Here is a 13,639-nt window from a genome sequence, read left to right on the forward strand (position 1 = left end):
CATATTTCCTTTTCAGAATCACAATAGCCAGTGATTTCTCTCATGGAAGTTATTTTCTCTTATTTTTGTTTCTGAAATGATTCCAGGATCAGGTAGGAAAGCAGATTTCAGAAAGAATTTCCCCAGTGGAATGAAGAGTGAACTAGATCCCAGCTTTCTAAACTCGACAGACCCACATGGGGTCATGTAGCTTTAAAAAAAAAAATGTTTTAAAATAAATTTATTTACTATTTGTTACCAGTAAATGTTTGATTTGTATACCTATTTTATATTCCCATGTAGACAGGGATACATAATTTTTTTTCCTCAGGAAAAATATAGTTGTGAGTGGAAAATTTTAGATGCCCCCAGAAGCCAGAAAGATAGTATGGGGGGCTAAGACTTGCCCGGCCTGTAGCCAACCCTGGTTTGCACCCCTGGCACTACCAAGTGTGGCCCCTAATCCTCCCCGCCAAAAAAGTTTAGAACCCCTGATCTAAAAGATAGAGTTTGAGATAACTCTGGCTCTCTGACTGATGAGGATCAGAAGCATTTTAGAAAGTTTTCCTTTCATCATGGTGACGACTTTGAGTATCTGGGGTAGTGTGTTCTTTAATTGATTCAGAGTAGGGGGAGGGATCTTCCAAACAGTATATGGGTTCTTGAGGCCCACACCTTGCAATACTCGACTGAACACTGGGTGCTGTTCAGGTCCAGCAGCAGCTCATCATCCTCAGTTTAAGTGTTATATTAGAGGATCCCAACGTTTTTGACCTCCCATTTGACCCCATTCAGAGAAAAAAAATTTGATTGCTGAATGCTCCTCAGAAAACTACTTTCTTTTAGAGAACAAACGGCACCCTCTACGGTTGCACCCAAGGTGTGCTCCCCCACATTTCTCTAGTCCCCTTCCACCGGAAGGCCAAAAGAAGTCTGGAATTGTTCTAGTGCCCCTGCGAAAAATTTGTCTTCAGACTAAGCCAGTGTGAAAATAGAATGGGCAACACATGATAGATGTTTATTTGGAGATAAAACAAACCATACATTTTGTTAAGAGTCATGGTAGTGGGAATTGCACCTGTGCCAAAACCAGTAACAATGTTGGGTCTCATCCCCCTGATCCTGAAAGAGCCTCCAATGCGGCACCAGTGGGAAGGACGAATAAAGAGAGGCTTCTAAAATCTCAGGGCTAGGACGAATGGAGACGTTACTGAGACCGCTTGAGAAAATTGACGATCAACGGGATGATGATGATGATGATGATGATGATGATGATAATCCATAGGTGTGAATGCTTACATTAGTTAATACTGTTTCAACTTTCTCACACCTGCATTTTGGCAGTAGAACACCACTGTTCTTAATGAAGAAGCATCTAATTACTTGCACTTATAAAAATAAGTCACCTGCTGAAAAAGGGGGGGGGGCCACCTTTTGGTACAGAAGAAGTTTTCAGATAAAGATGACTAGATGTTTTATCTGGTGCAACTGAAATAATTAGTTGCTAAACACTGAAATAATTAGTACTACAATTTTATTACTTAAATCTTGAAAAATTTGTATGGGAAGTAATAATAACATTATTTTTATTAATTTGCAAATATATTTTCCTTGCCAGACTATAAGTACACAGTTTACTTCTATTTGTTTTTATGATTAAAAAAATGCTTTGGGGGCCGATTTAGGTGATATGGAATTGCCAGTGTTTGTTTGAATCAGGTTGGCCTGTTTAATTTACTTCCCTTGAAGGCAATCTTCATGTTTTGTTTTGGGATCACACCTAGTGGTACTCAGGGGCTGCTCCTGGCACTGTTTGCAGGAGCTGTGTGGTGCAGGGGATGAAATCGGGGCTCCTGCGTGCAGAGGGTTCTCTCCAGCCCCGTGAGCCATCCCCTAGCTCCTAAGGCAACCTTCTTAGGCTCAGTAATGATAGGTCTTGGCTAAAAAGATCTCCAAAGTGGCCTTGCTTTCCTCTGGACCCCAGGTGTGCTCTCATTTGTTTTCCTCTTAGTTTCAGCAAACCCTGCGTGGTTTTCCTGCTCCTGCTGGGATCCTGGTTCTTCATGGTCAGAGGAGAAGCAGTGGTGTGATTGTTGATGGTGGATGACAGTCATCTCTGGGGGCCGGAAGACAGGCTTTTGTTAAAACTGGGCCTAGTTTTCCAATCAGGCAGAGAAACTACACAGTACCTGGCCCTTGGCTCTTCTTTGCCATTAGCAGATGATGAGTGTGCCTCTTGCCTTGTGCCAGCCATCATGTCACCTACCAGAATTGCTTCAAAAGATTCCCAGAGAGCTGGAGAGATAGTACAGTGGGTAGGGTGCTTGCCTTGTATGTGGCAGACTGGGGTTTGATCCTCAGCACCCCAAATGATCTCCCAAGCCTCTCCCGGAGTGATTTCTGCACATAGAGGCAGGAGTAAGCCCTGAGTACTGCTTGGTGTGCCCCACCAAGCCATTATATAATAATAATAATAATAATAATAATAATAATAATAATAATAATTCCCAGATCTGGGCTGGCGTGAAAGTGAGATCTCAGTGGGTAAAAGATACTCATGATGTTTTTGGTAGGGGTCACTGACACGAATTTTAAGTTGTAAACTGAAATTTTCTAATTTCTCATGGGGCCAGTGAGTAAGCCACATCACAAGCACCTGGTAACCAGGATGCCTATCCTTACACACAGGTTTTCTCAGGAAGGTTGATAGAACAGCCAGGCTATTAAATATCAACATTTTACTTGGCCTCAGGCGCTCTACATGGTCACAGTTGTGAGCTCTGTGGGGAAGTATCCCGGGAGCCTGGCGTGCGGTGGAGTTCATGTTCCTTTCAGGGAAGAGTGCAGGCTTGGATGGCGCCTGAGCACTGCATGCCACGCCCTGTTCTCTCTGCTCAGAGGCAGTTTGGTCCTTGTGGGACCACTGCTTGTTCCATGGCACTCTCAGGATACCTCACCGTGCATAGGGGCATAGGGACTTCTGTGGAGGTCTGTGTGATTGCGCCATGACCTTTGCCTGCAGTCAACTCACCAAACCATTTATTTCTCAATTTGTGTCCCTGTCATTAAAGCAATGCTTCATGACTGCTAGACCTGACACTTCTATTTCCTATGATGTCTCCATCCCCCCCCCCCCACTTGTGTAAGATTTAGGAAAGCACCTCAATGGCCATTTTAGTTAGTAGTGATGATTCACAAATGAGTTTCTTTCTTTCATTTCCTATCTTGAGGCTGTATCCACTAGACAGGGTATGTTTATTTTACTTCCTCCTTTATTTAAATATTGTGGTTTGCAAAGTTGTTCACGATAATTTGTCACAGGTATGCATTTTTCCGATACCAAACATGAATGAGTTCCAACTTCTAGCTCTTCCTGCCACCGACACCCAAAGATGATTCTTTTTCACCCTTTCTAGCAGAGACTTCCTCTTGCCCACTTCCCAGCCCTTCTTGGGCTCATTCAAGTGTGGGTGTCCTGCCAGGAGGAGTATGGAAAACCTGGACCATCCAAAACATCTGTGTGATTGTGCAAGACAGGCATTGACCAATTTTTATTTCACTGCAAATTTGACACTGGGCTTACCAGAAGTGCTTCTCTTCACAATCCTTCACTTGGCAGAGAGAGAGGGCACCATATTGTGAGCCCATGATATTCCCCCAGTTGCAGGAGTACTCAGTCTAGTGTGCTCTGTGCCAACAACACCAAGAATCAACCCCCAGGGGAAGGCACCCTCAGGCTCCTCCTTCTGAAACCTAGGGGGAGTCAGAACACTGGAAGCATGTTCTATCCCATTGCATGGAGAAATGTGTGCATTAAATAATGCACTTCTAGTAGCAAAGTTCAAGCAAACCTGCCAATTTCCTCTTGGCTTTTGTCATTATGACTGAGGGGGTTCGGGCTGCATTGCAAATATTCGCAGCTGTCACTGCAGCCAAAATGCACCCTTAGGGAATGACTGCATCTGCTCTTGCCCCAGGAACAAAGAGTTTGGAGACCAAGTGTAATCATAGACAATTCCTAGTTTATTCATCAAACATTTGATCTGTGTCTTAACCCTCCTGTTGGTACATGCCTTTTGAGATTGACTATACGCAATTTCACAAAACCTCATCCTAGAAATGTATTTTTTTTTCCTCTTAAAAGACAACTCCGAGACATGGTGAACTGGATTATCAGTGAGCAAATGGTAGTTTACTACATTAATGTTTTCCGGGATGTTCTTTGGCCAAATGGGAAATTGGCACCATCGACTTCATCTAGGAGCACAGAACAAAGACAGGAGACAAAAAGGAGAGCACAGCAGAAGCTGCTAGAAAACATTCCAGGTGAGAACAAGCTTCTTGTCCTGAAATTTACAGAGAGAAAAAGAAATATGAACCGAAAAACAATACTCAAGTGATCTCTCTCAAGAAAAATGTATCAATTTAAAAAATACTATGAAAAAAATACTATGCTTTATTCTTTTAAGTCATATCTTAGCCCCTTGCTAATAAATTATACTGACATTCTTAAGAATATTATTGTTGGGGCTGGAGCAATAGCACAGAGGGTAGGGCGTTTACCTTTCACACAGCTGACCCAAGTTCCATTCCCAGCATCCCATATGGTACTCGGAGCACCGCCAGGAGTAATTCCTGAGTGCATGAGCCAGGAGTAACCCCTGTAACCCTGTGCAACACCAGGTGTGACCCAAAAAGCAAAAAAAAAAAAAAAAGTATTGTCTATATTTTACTTCAACTGGAAAGTATTTTAGAATAGAAATAAATATTATGCTTTAAAAATTCTGCTATAATATACTCTTCTAAGAACTTAACTTTAATTGGTTAGCAGTATATCAAAATTGTGGTTTGTATAAATGCTTTAGGTTGAAAAAAATCTTTTAGAAATGTATCTTTCACTTTAGAGTTTTGAAAAAAATGGTTATTCATCTTCCTTATGCCCCAGTGTTTTTACTTAATGTGTATTGGGTAACAATAGCTCTTTACTAAATATGCATTGTGCATTTTTTACAAAGAGCAGCATAGGACATAGACTTAATTTTTCAGATATGCTTCAGAGCCTTGTTGGACAGCAAAATGCTCGCCATGGTATCATAAAAATATTCAATGCCCTGCAAGAAACAAGAGCAAATAAGCACCTATTATATGTGAGTAATTTTAAACCTTACTAAGATTAACTGATTTTGCATTTCTGTTCCCACATGGGGGTAGAATTGTGTGGTCTGTGTAGGGCGGATAGATTTGGGTGTGTTTGGATGTTGAGGGTAGAGGTGTGTGTGTGTGTGTGTGTGTGTGTGTGTGTGTGTGTGTGTGTGTACACATGCTTATGTACCTATGTTTTCTAGGGTCTCATACATGCAAGAAATACCCTTTACCACTAAGTTGCACTCCTTCTAAATCGATTATATTCTAAATCGTCCTTGGTATAATTATGAACCCATTCATTTTGGTTCGATCTGTTCCCCACCCCAACCCCCACCTCCCACCCCCCAGCGGACACAGCTGCTCCATTCTCTTTCTGGACACATGATACACAAAAGGCGTCTGCATAACTGCTTGGCTTTCTCGTTTCAGCAAAGCCTGCTCTTATCCAGTCATGTGAGTTCATAATTAGCTATACATTACATGTCTTAGATCAGATCAACATTATGGATAGTTCATCTTTATCGAACCTCAAAGATGGCTCCAGGGCATTTATAGATACTGACTGGTTTGTTTGAGAGTAATTTCAGACCTTAAACTTGGCTTTCATCTTGACCTATATATTTGAGTGAGCCTTGAGAGAAAACTCACTTTCTGAACCTTTGTTTTTGATCAAGGTGCTGCTGGAACTGCTGCTGATTGAACTGTGTCCTGAGCTGAGGACGCATCTAGAGCAACTCAGAGCTGGCCAAGTCTGAAACTGCACGAATCAACTACCAGAGAAATGTCTGTGTAATAATAGACATGAAACATTTTCCTCTTTTCCACAGAGGGCGTGACGGGGAACCACATTGATTTTTTATTTTGCAATTACCTCCCTCTAGTTTTATGTGAAGTAAGCAGAGTGGGGGTGGGGGGACTTGATGCTGTAGTAGATAACAGAAAAAAATTTTTTCTGTTAATTACTGGTTTTTATTTTAATAGTCATATAAATATGGTACAGTTCAGCATACTGACTGAAATACAAATGTTAATATGTGATAAGAACCTAGGAAATATTTTAAATATTTATGAAAACAGTTTGTTTTAAAATAAACTATGAATATTGTACAGTTAATTTCCTCACTGAGGATTCTGAACATTCCTGTATTATTTCATGTGTTTGGAGAACATTGTTGTGCAATGCTTTGTGTAAAATTATTGTGAAAACTCTACTCTTTATTTTTACCAAAGATTTCCCATAGTTTGAAGCATTTGAAGCAATAAAATATGAAAATGAATCACAGAAGTCTATGGCATTTTAGATGTTTGTATCTCAAAAAGGAAGTTGAAACATGCCAAATATTTGTCAGATGCTTTATAGAAAACATTGTGCTTAGTTGTTCATGAAGGGGGGTAAAATGTTTTGTTTTTGTTTTTGCTTTTTTTTTTTCACAGAATATATATGTAGAAAAATAGAACTTTTAGTGTGACTGAGGTCAGGAAAATTTGTGCTTGCTGGGATACGTTAGGGAGCTGGGATGTGATCTGACCTTGAAAGGATGGGCAGGCCTGATGGGGAAACAGAAAGAGGAAGGAAGTTCCTGCAGGGAGATTAGGGTCTTGATAGTGTCACCAAGTTTCTTTCTTTCTTTGGTAAATATTATTTATTTATTTATTTTTTAATTTTGTTGAATCGCCTTGAGATAGTTACAAGCTTTCATGTTTGGGTTACAATCTCACAATGATCAAACACCCATCCCTCCACCAGTGCACATTCCCCACCACCGATATCCCGGGTATTCTCTCCCTTTCCCACCCTCCCCATGCCTCAATGGTAGACAATATTCCCCATACTCTCTCTAAGTGATTCTAAGAAAATTATTTCTAGAAATATTTATATACATATATACATATACATATATATACATATATACGGGCTGGAGCGATAGCACAGCGGGTAGGGCATTTGCCTTGCACGCGGCCAACCTGGGTTCGATTCCTCCGTCCCTCTCGGAGAGCCTGGCAAACTACCAAGAGTATCCTGCCCGCACGGCAGAGCCTGGCAAGCTACCCGTGGCGTATTTGATGTGCCAAAAACAGTAACAACAAGTCTCGTGATGGAGATGTTACTGGTGCCCGCTTAAGCAAATTGATGAGCAACGGGATGACAGTGTCAGAGACAGTGAGTCCATGGGCCCAGGAAGGTGGGTCTGAGCAGTGGCACATGGGCACCTTGAGCGCTGCTGTGTGCAGCTTCGGCTCCTGGACCTCCTCTCGAAAAGCATAGCAGGGTTGTTGATAGGTACTTAATCAATTTCTTTTATTTATTTGCAATCGCTTGTGCAATCATTATTAAATGCATTGTCCCCCATGACCTACAGGAATGATTGCTGAAAATGCAATCTACAAAATTTTCTGTCTACATCCATGAAAGGGAAATAATCTATATAATAAAGTGGTATTAATTTTATCACAAACTAACATTTAGCTTTGGGCTTCTTCTAGTAATACCTCTTTGACTTTTTTTTTTTTTGTCAAAATCATGATATTTGACATAGGAAAAAAAATCAAAGAGGGCAGTTTGTAAGATGACATTAGTTCGCTCTTCCTCCCTGGCCGCAGGGAGCTTGGATTTATTGATTGCTTCCCCAACCTGTCAGTTACCTTTGCCTCCTGATCAGACTCTGCTGTCTTATAAATATTGTTTTCCTCTTCTCCTTAATGTCCTTTGCATGGTTAGTTACTTCAGAGCAATTACTTTTTTTTTTTTTAATTTATTTATTTTTAATTAGAGAATCACCGTGAGGGTACAGTTACAGATTTATACACTTTTGTGCTTATACTTCCCTCATACAAAGTTTGGGAACCCATCCCTTCACCAGTGCCCATTCTCCACCACCCGTAAACCCAGTGTCCCTCCCACCCTCCCCAATCCCATCTCCCCCCCACCCCACCCTGCCACTGTGGCAAGGCATTCCCTTCTGTTTTCTCTCTCTAATTAGCTGTTGTGGTTTGCAATAAAGGTGTTGAGTGGCGGCTGTGCTCAGTCTCTAGCCCTCATTCAGCCCGCAACTCCCTTCCCCCACATGGCCTTCGACTACAATGTAGTTGGTGATCGCTTCTCTGAGTTGGCCTTTCCCCGGAACGTGAGGCCAGCCTCGAAGCCATGGAGTCAACCTCCTGGTACTTATTTCTACAGTTCTTGGGTGTTAGTCTCCCACTCTGTTATTCTATATACCATAGATGAGTGCAATCTTTCTATGTCTGTCTCTCTCTTTCTGACTCATTTCACTCAGCATGAAACTTTTCATGCCCATCCACTTAACTACAAAATTCTTGACCTCCTTTTTTCTAACAGCTGCATAGTATTCCATTGTATAGATGTACCAAAGTTTCCTCAACCAGTCATCCGTTCTGGGGCATTCGGGTTTTTTCCAGATTCTGGCTATTGTAAACAGTGCTGCGATGAACATACATGTGCAGATGTTGTTTCGATTGTACTTTTTAGAGCAATTACTTTTTGTATGGACACAGGAAGACAACCTATAACTTGGGAGTTAATTGACTTCAGATAATATTACCTCTTGGACATCTGCTCTCTTTACAAGCCTCAGTTGCCCTAACTTCTTAGATCCCCAAAAGCAGGGTCCTGACAGGGAAACAGATGGACCCAGGGCAAGCAGTGAGCTATGAGCTACCCTGGCATTGAAATGGGCCTGGCCAAAGTGCCATAGTGCTTAACTATAAGTTAAGAGCATGGTCATGAACCAAAAGTAATAACTAGATTCGGACCCTGCTAGGGTTAAGAATGATTAATCTGGCCTGAGCACTGTAATCTGAGTCTGTGGTGAGATGTTCCCAGGAGACTTATCCTAAAAGCCTAATTGTGTCTATTCCTGTGTCCACAGAGAATGGCAAACATTAGGAATAGAATTAAGATGTTAATTAAGTTAGGGTCTAAGGAGAAGAGAAACACATCTTAAGTGCTGTTTTTCCCTAGTGGACTGCAGGTGGGCTTGAAAAACATTTTGATTGCGCTTCCTGGGGGAGGCGTGGTTTGGGAGTGTCGTGCGCTGCTTCGTCCAGCGAAGAAACACGCAACTCGGAGATCCTTTTGGCTGCGATTTATTCAGGAACTTTCTCATGCGTTAGAGAAGAAATCAGGAACGGGGACGAGGAGGAAGGAGGAAAGGGGGACGCATGAGGGAGAACCGACTAGCTAGGTGACTTCCCCCCTTATATACCTCTCGCTGCCTGCTTACGCCCACGTGTCTGCATCTGATAGGTTAGTTACAGCTTATGGGCGTGGCAAGACATCCTGTTTCCTTATTAGGAGTTGTTTTCGAAGCACACAGGTGTTGATTATGAAGAACTACAAAGCATGGTCCCGTGGAGGCTCTCCACATGGGAGGCGCAGTTAGAGATGAGGTGGTAAAAGTGGTGGCTGCGGAGAGTTAGAGAGAGGCAGAGTGGGAGCTGTGGGCAGAGCAAGAGTGAGTTAGGGAGAGTTGGAGATAGCACTGTGGAGTGAGTTAGAGAGAGGGTTGGAGAGAGCTGAGAGAGAGTTGTGAGTTGGGGAGAGAGTTGTGGAGAGAGTTTGGGAGAGTCGGGAATGGAATAAACGACAAATAATCAACCAGCTTGGCCCTCGCTCCTCCTTCGTAGGCCCAAGGCAGCAGCCGTCCCGGGTCAGGAAGTGGTTTGAGAGCACTGAATGTGGGCTGTGAGAGAGAGCCACCGGGAAAGCCCGTGACCATCCTTTAATATGTAATCCCTCATGGATCACCCGGGAAAAAGGAGTTTACACAGCTCCCTCAGGAACTCAGCAGTTTGCATGGACTACCTGGCCTTTGCCCTTTGGCGCTGAGTAGATAGGATAGGGGTTGGAGCAAATACCTTAACAATCACGGGCTCCCAGTTCGGTCCCAAGTAGCACGACCTCCTCAGGGTCTGGCCCAATTGGTAGAGAATCACCAGAAGTAGCCTCTAAGCACCAGAGTTTGGAGCCTCCCTTATCCCCTCCCCACCACACACCTCTTGCCCTCCAATTAGAGGCTGGAGCAATAGTACAGTGAGTAGGGTATTTGCCTTGCATGTGGCCAAACCAGGTTTGATCCCTGGTACTCCATATGGTTCCCTGAACCCCACAAGGAACAATCCCTGAGTGCCAGAAGTAAGCCCTGAGCACAGCATGGTTGCCCCCAAACAAACAAACAAAAAATTACTTTCCAAGACTCCTTTGAATTTATATTTCCAAGAGATAAGAGGAAGAAGTCAGGACTGTTTGAGGATATATCACAGACTTGGCATTATATAAAGACCAAATGAAGTTCAGAAACATAACAAGAGCAACACTGGTTGTTTCCAGTCTTTCTGATAATATGTCACTGTCCCTGGGGTGAGATGTCATCTTATTGCAAGACTCCATTTTTTTTAATTGAGTAACCTCAGGTGGTTGATTTTTTATTATTAATTATTATTATTACTATTATTTAACTGACTCACAAAACACCTGTCCCTTCACCAGTCTATATTTCCCACCACCAAACCAATGTCCCTAGTTTCCCTCCTGCCCCCCACACTTGCGGGCATCTCTCTCTCTCTCTCTCTCTCTCTCTCTCTCTCTCTCTCTCCCTCTCTCCCTCTCTCTCTCTCTCTCTCTCTCTCTCTCTCTCTCTCTTTCTCTCTCTCTCTCTCTCTGCCTGTCTGTCTCTCCCTTTCCTTTTGAGCCTTATGGTTTGCAATACAGATACTGAAAGGTATCCAGTATTATCAGGTATATTCCTTTACCTACTTTCATCACTCAGTTCCTGTCCAAAACACAGAGCAGAAACATTATCTGCATTTCTGTTTTCATTGCAGCACTGTTCACAATAGCCAGAATCTGAAAACAACCCGAGTACTGGAGAACAGACCATTGGAAAAATAAACTATGGTACATCTACACAATGAAATATTACATAGCTGTTAGGAAAAATGAAGTCATGAAATTTCTTGTCAGTGGATGGGCATGAAGAGCATCAAGCTGAGTGAACTGAGTCAGAAGGAGAGGGATAGATATAAAATGACTGCATTGGGGCTAGAGCGATTTACAGCAGGTAGGGCATTTACCTTGCATGCAGCAGATCCAGGTTCAATTCCCAGCATCCTACATAGTCCCCTGAGCACTGCCAGGAGTTATTCCTGAGTACAAAGCCAGGAGTAAACCTTGTGCATCGACAGGTGTGTCCACCACCGCCCCCCCTCCAAAAAAAAAATGACTGCATTCATTTATAGGATTTGCTTCTAGATTTTGACTATTGTGAATATTGAATATTGTGAATAGTGCTGCAATGAACGCAGAAATGCAGATATCGTTCTGCTTTGTGTTTTGGACAGGACCTTGAGACTAATATCCAAGGTCAGAGATAACAAAGGCCAGGAGGACTGGTCAATGATTGGAAGCTTACCACAAGAGAGTCTGGTAGGTGAATGAGTAAGACTCCTTTTAAACTGTCATTAAGTGAGGAATCTGACAGGTGTCATCAGTGGTAATAAGCTACACCTCAAGGTCTTCAGTAAACCCAAAAAATAATTTAAGATTATTTTTTAATCTTTAAGTCTGCTGTAGGTTACATGAAGCTCATGCCCTGGGCACCTTAGGAGCTTCTGCAAACTGCACTCTGCAGATCAGGAGTACACCTGGGCTGGTGAGTGGCTCAGTCTTTAGCTCAGATGAGCTGAGGTCTTCACATCATTCACCTTTAAAAAAAAAAAAATTGGTGCATATGCTGCCTGAGCCCATGTGCTGCTTGCACCCACGTGGCCGAGCACATGCAGTACCTGAGCACATGTGTCGCCCGCATCTCCCCTCTTGAGATGTGTACTTTCATGCTTTTGTGTCTAGTGCTAGGATGTGTGTAGGGGCTCTCTTCACCCTTGGAGAAGCCCGCGTTCTCTCTTGAGCTCATTACTCTTACTATTCTCTCTTCCAGTTACCCCTTACTCCTTCCCTCAAAAAACCTCTAAATAAAATCTGTTTACTTCACACACACACAAAAAAATAATCAAGACCTCTGAAATTTCTTCCAATAGTTCAAGAAAAAGTGAGAATTTATCTTAAGATCGGATTCAGAACAATTGCTTTTCTCATTTTCACCACAAACTTAACAGTTTAAGCAGAAGATGGATATTTCCAGTAACATCTGACACTTCCATCTGAGTTACGATCTGCTCCTGAGGGTGCCTTCACACTGCTTATCTTTCTGGAATCTGTCTTTTCTGTCTCTCTATGAATAGGAATCTGTTGGATAAAAAATATTTTATAACTAACATCTAGGTAGACATCTTGTTTGAATCCTCTCCATAAAGGATATTATGACTTATAAAGTCACATTATTTTTACAAAGTTTAGTTATCTTTAAGATATATCGTTTTTTTACATCCTTGTTTCAGAGATGTATAAAGCTTCACAGTCTTCTGCACAGAGATCCTACAATTTTCAGTCAACTTTTGCCTTCATAGATGTCTTAACGAAACCCTCTTGCTAATTTAATTTTATAATATTGTCATCCTTGCATTTGATAAGCTATTTCACATATTTTCCTACATTCTACCTTACTGTGAAATAACATAGAAAGTTACTAAAACATGGAATATGACTTGCAGTGTAAAAAAGTTTTAATTGATTACTTTATCATAGACTTCCAACAGGAATATATAAGGTGCTTTACTCATTAATTAAATCTTTAGAGGCCAGAGCGATAGTATAGTGGGTAGGGCACTTGCCTTGTACATGACTGACCCAGGTTTGATCTCCAGCATCCCATAAGGTCCCCGAGCCCACCAGAGTGATCCCTGAATGCAGAGCCACGAATAAGCCCTGAGCATTTCTGAATGTGGGCCCCCCAACAAAAAATTAGTAAATAAAGATCTTCAATGGAAAATAGGGTATGATTCCAAATTTCTAAAAAGTACCTTTTTGAATTTATTATAAATTAGTCAATCATTTATAAGGACAAGGTGTCTCAAAAAGATTTAGTACAGTCTTTTGAGGGAGAGACCCCACCCAGGGTGTGAGTACTTTTAGCTGTCAAGAGTTGCTTGGGGTGCCAGGGGTTAAACCCTGCCCCTCACATTCAGAGCACACGCTCAGCCTTTGAATCACCTCTCCAAGAAGTCTTAGCTTTCATAACTTCAGAAGTATAAATGCTACATCACTGTATCACTGTCATCTCGTTGCTCATCGATTTGTTCGAGTAGTCACCAGTAACGTCTCCATTGTGAGACCTGTTGTTACTTTTTTTGACATATTGAATATGCCACGGGTAGCTTGCCAGGCTCTGCCATGCAGACAGGATACTCTCGGTAGCTTGCCAAGCTCTACATAAATGTATAAAATATCTTTAAAGCTTTTCATGTTTCTTTGACCCTTATGTAGTTTTATACATTTTAAAATGAGTTTTTAATGAAACAAAAATTTAAGGTTACTCAAAATTCACCAAACTCAACAAAGTCAAAGATATTTACAGAACTAAGACATTCAATAGTGTTTCTC

General features: G+C 41.9%; 1 protein-coding gene across 1 annotated transcript in view; it reads left to right on the plus strand.

The window, feature by feature from the left end:
- The window catches only part of SNX25 (sorting nexin 25), a 125,272-nt gene extending 118,871 nt beyond the window's left edge, over window positions 1–6,401 (plus strand). The window contains exons 17-19 of the mRNA XM_055146752.1: window positions 4,124–4,305; window positions 5,026–5,126; window positions 5,799–6,401. Coding sequence (XP_055002727.1) covers window positions 4,124–4,305; window positions 5,026–5,126; window positions 5,799–5,879 — 364 coding nt within the window. The 3' untranslated portion in view covers window positions 5,880–6,401. The remainder of the gene's footprint in view (window positions 1–4,123; window positions 4,306–5,025; window positions 5,127–5,798) is intronic.
- The last annotated feature ends 7,238 nt before the right edge of the window (window positions 6,402–13,639 follow it).

This window comes from Sorex araneus, chromosome 1, assembly GCF_027595985.1.
Source record: "Sorex araneus isolate mSorAra2 chromosome 1, mSorAra2.pri, whole genome shotgun sequence".
NCBI classification, from domain to species: Eukaryota; Metazoa; Chordata; class Mammalia; order Eulipotyphla; family Soricidae; genus Sorex; species Sorex araneus.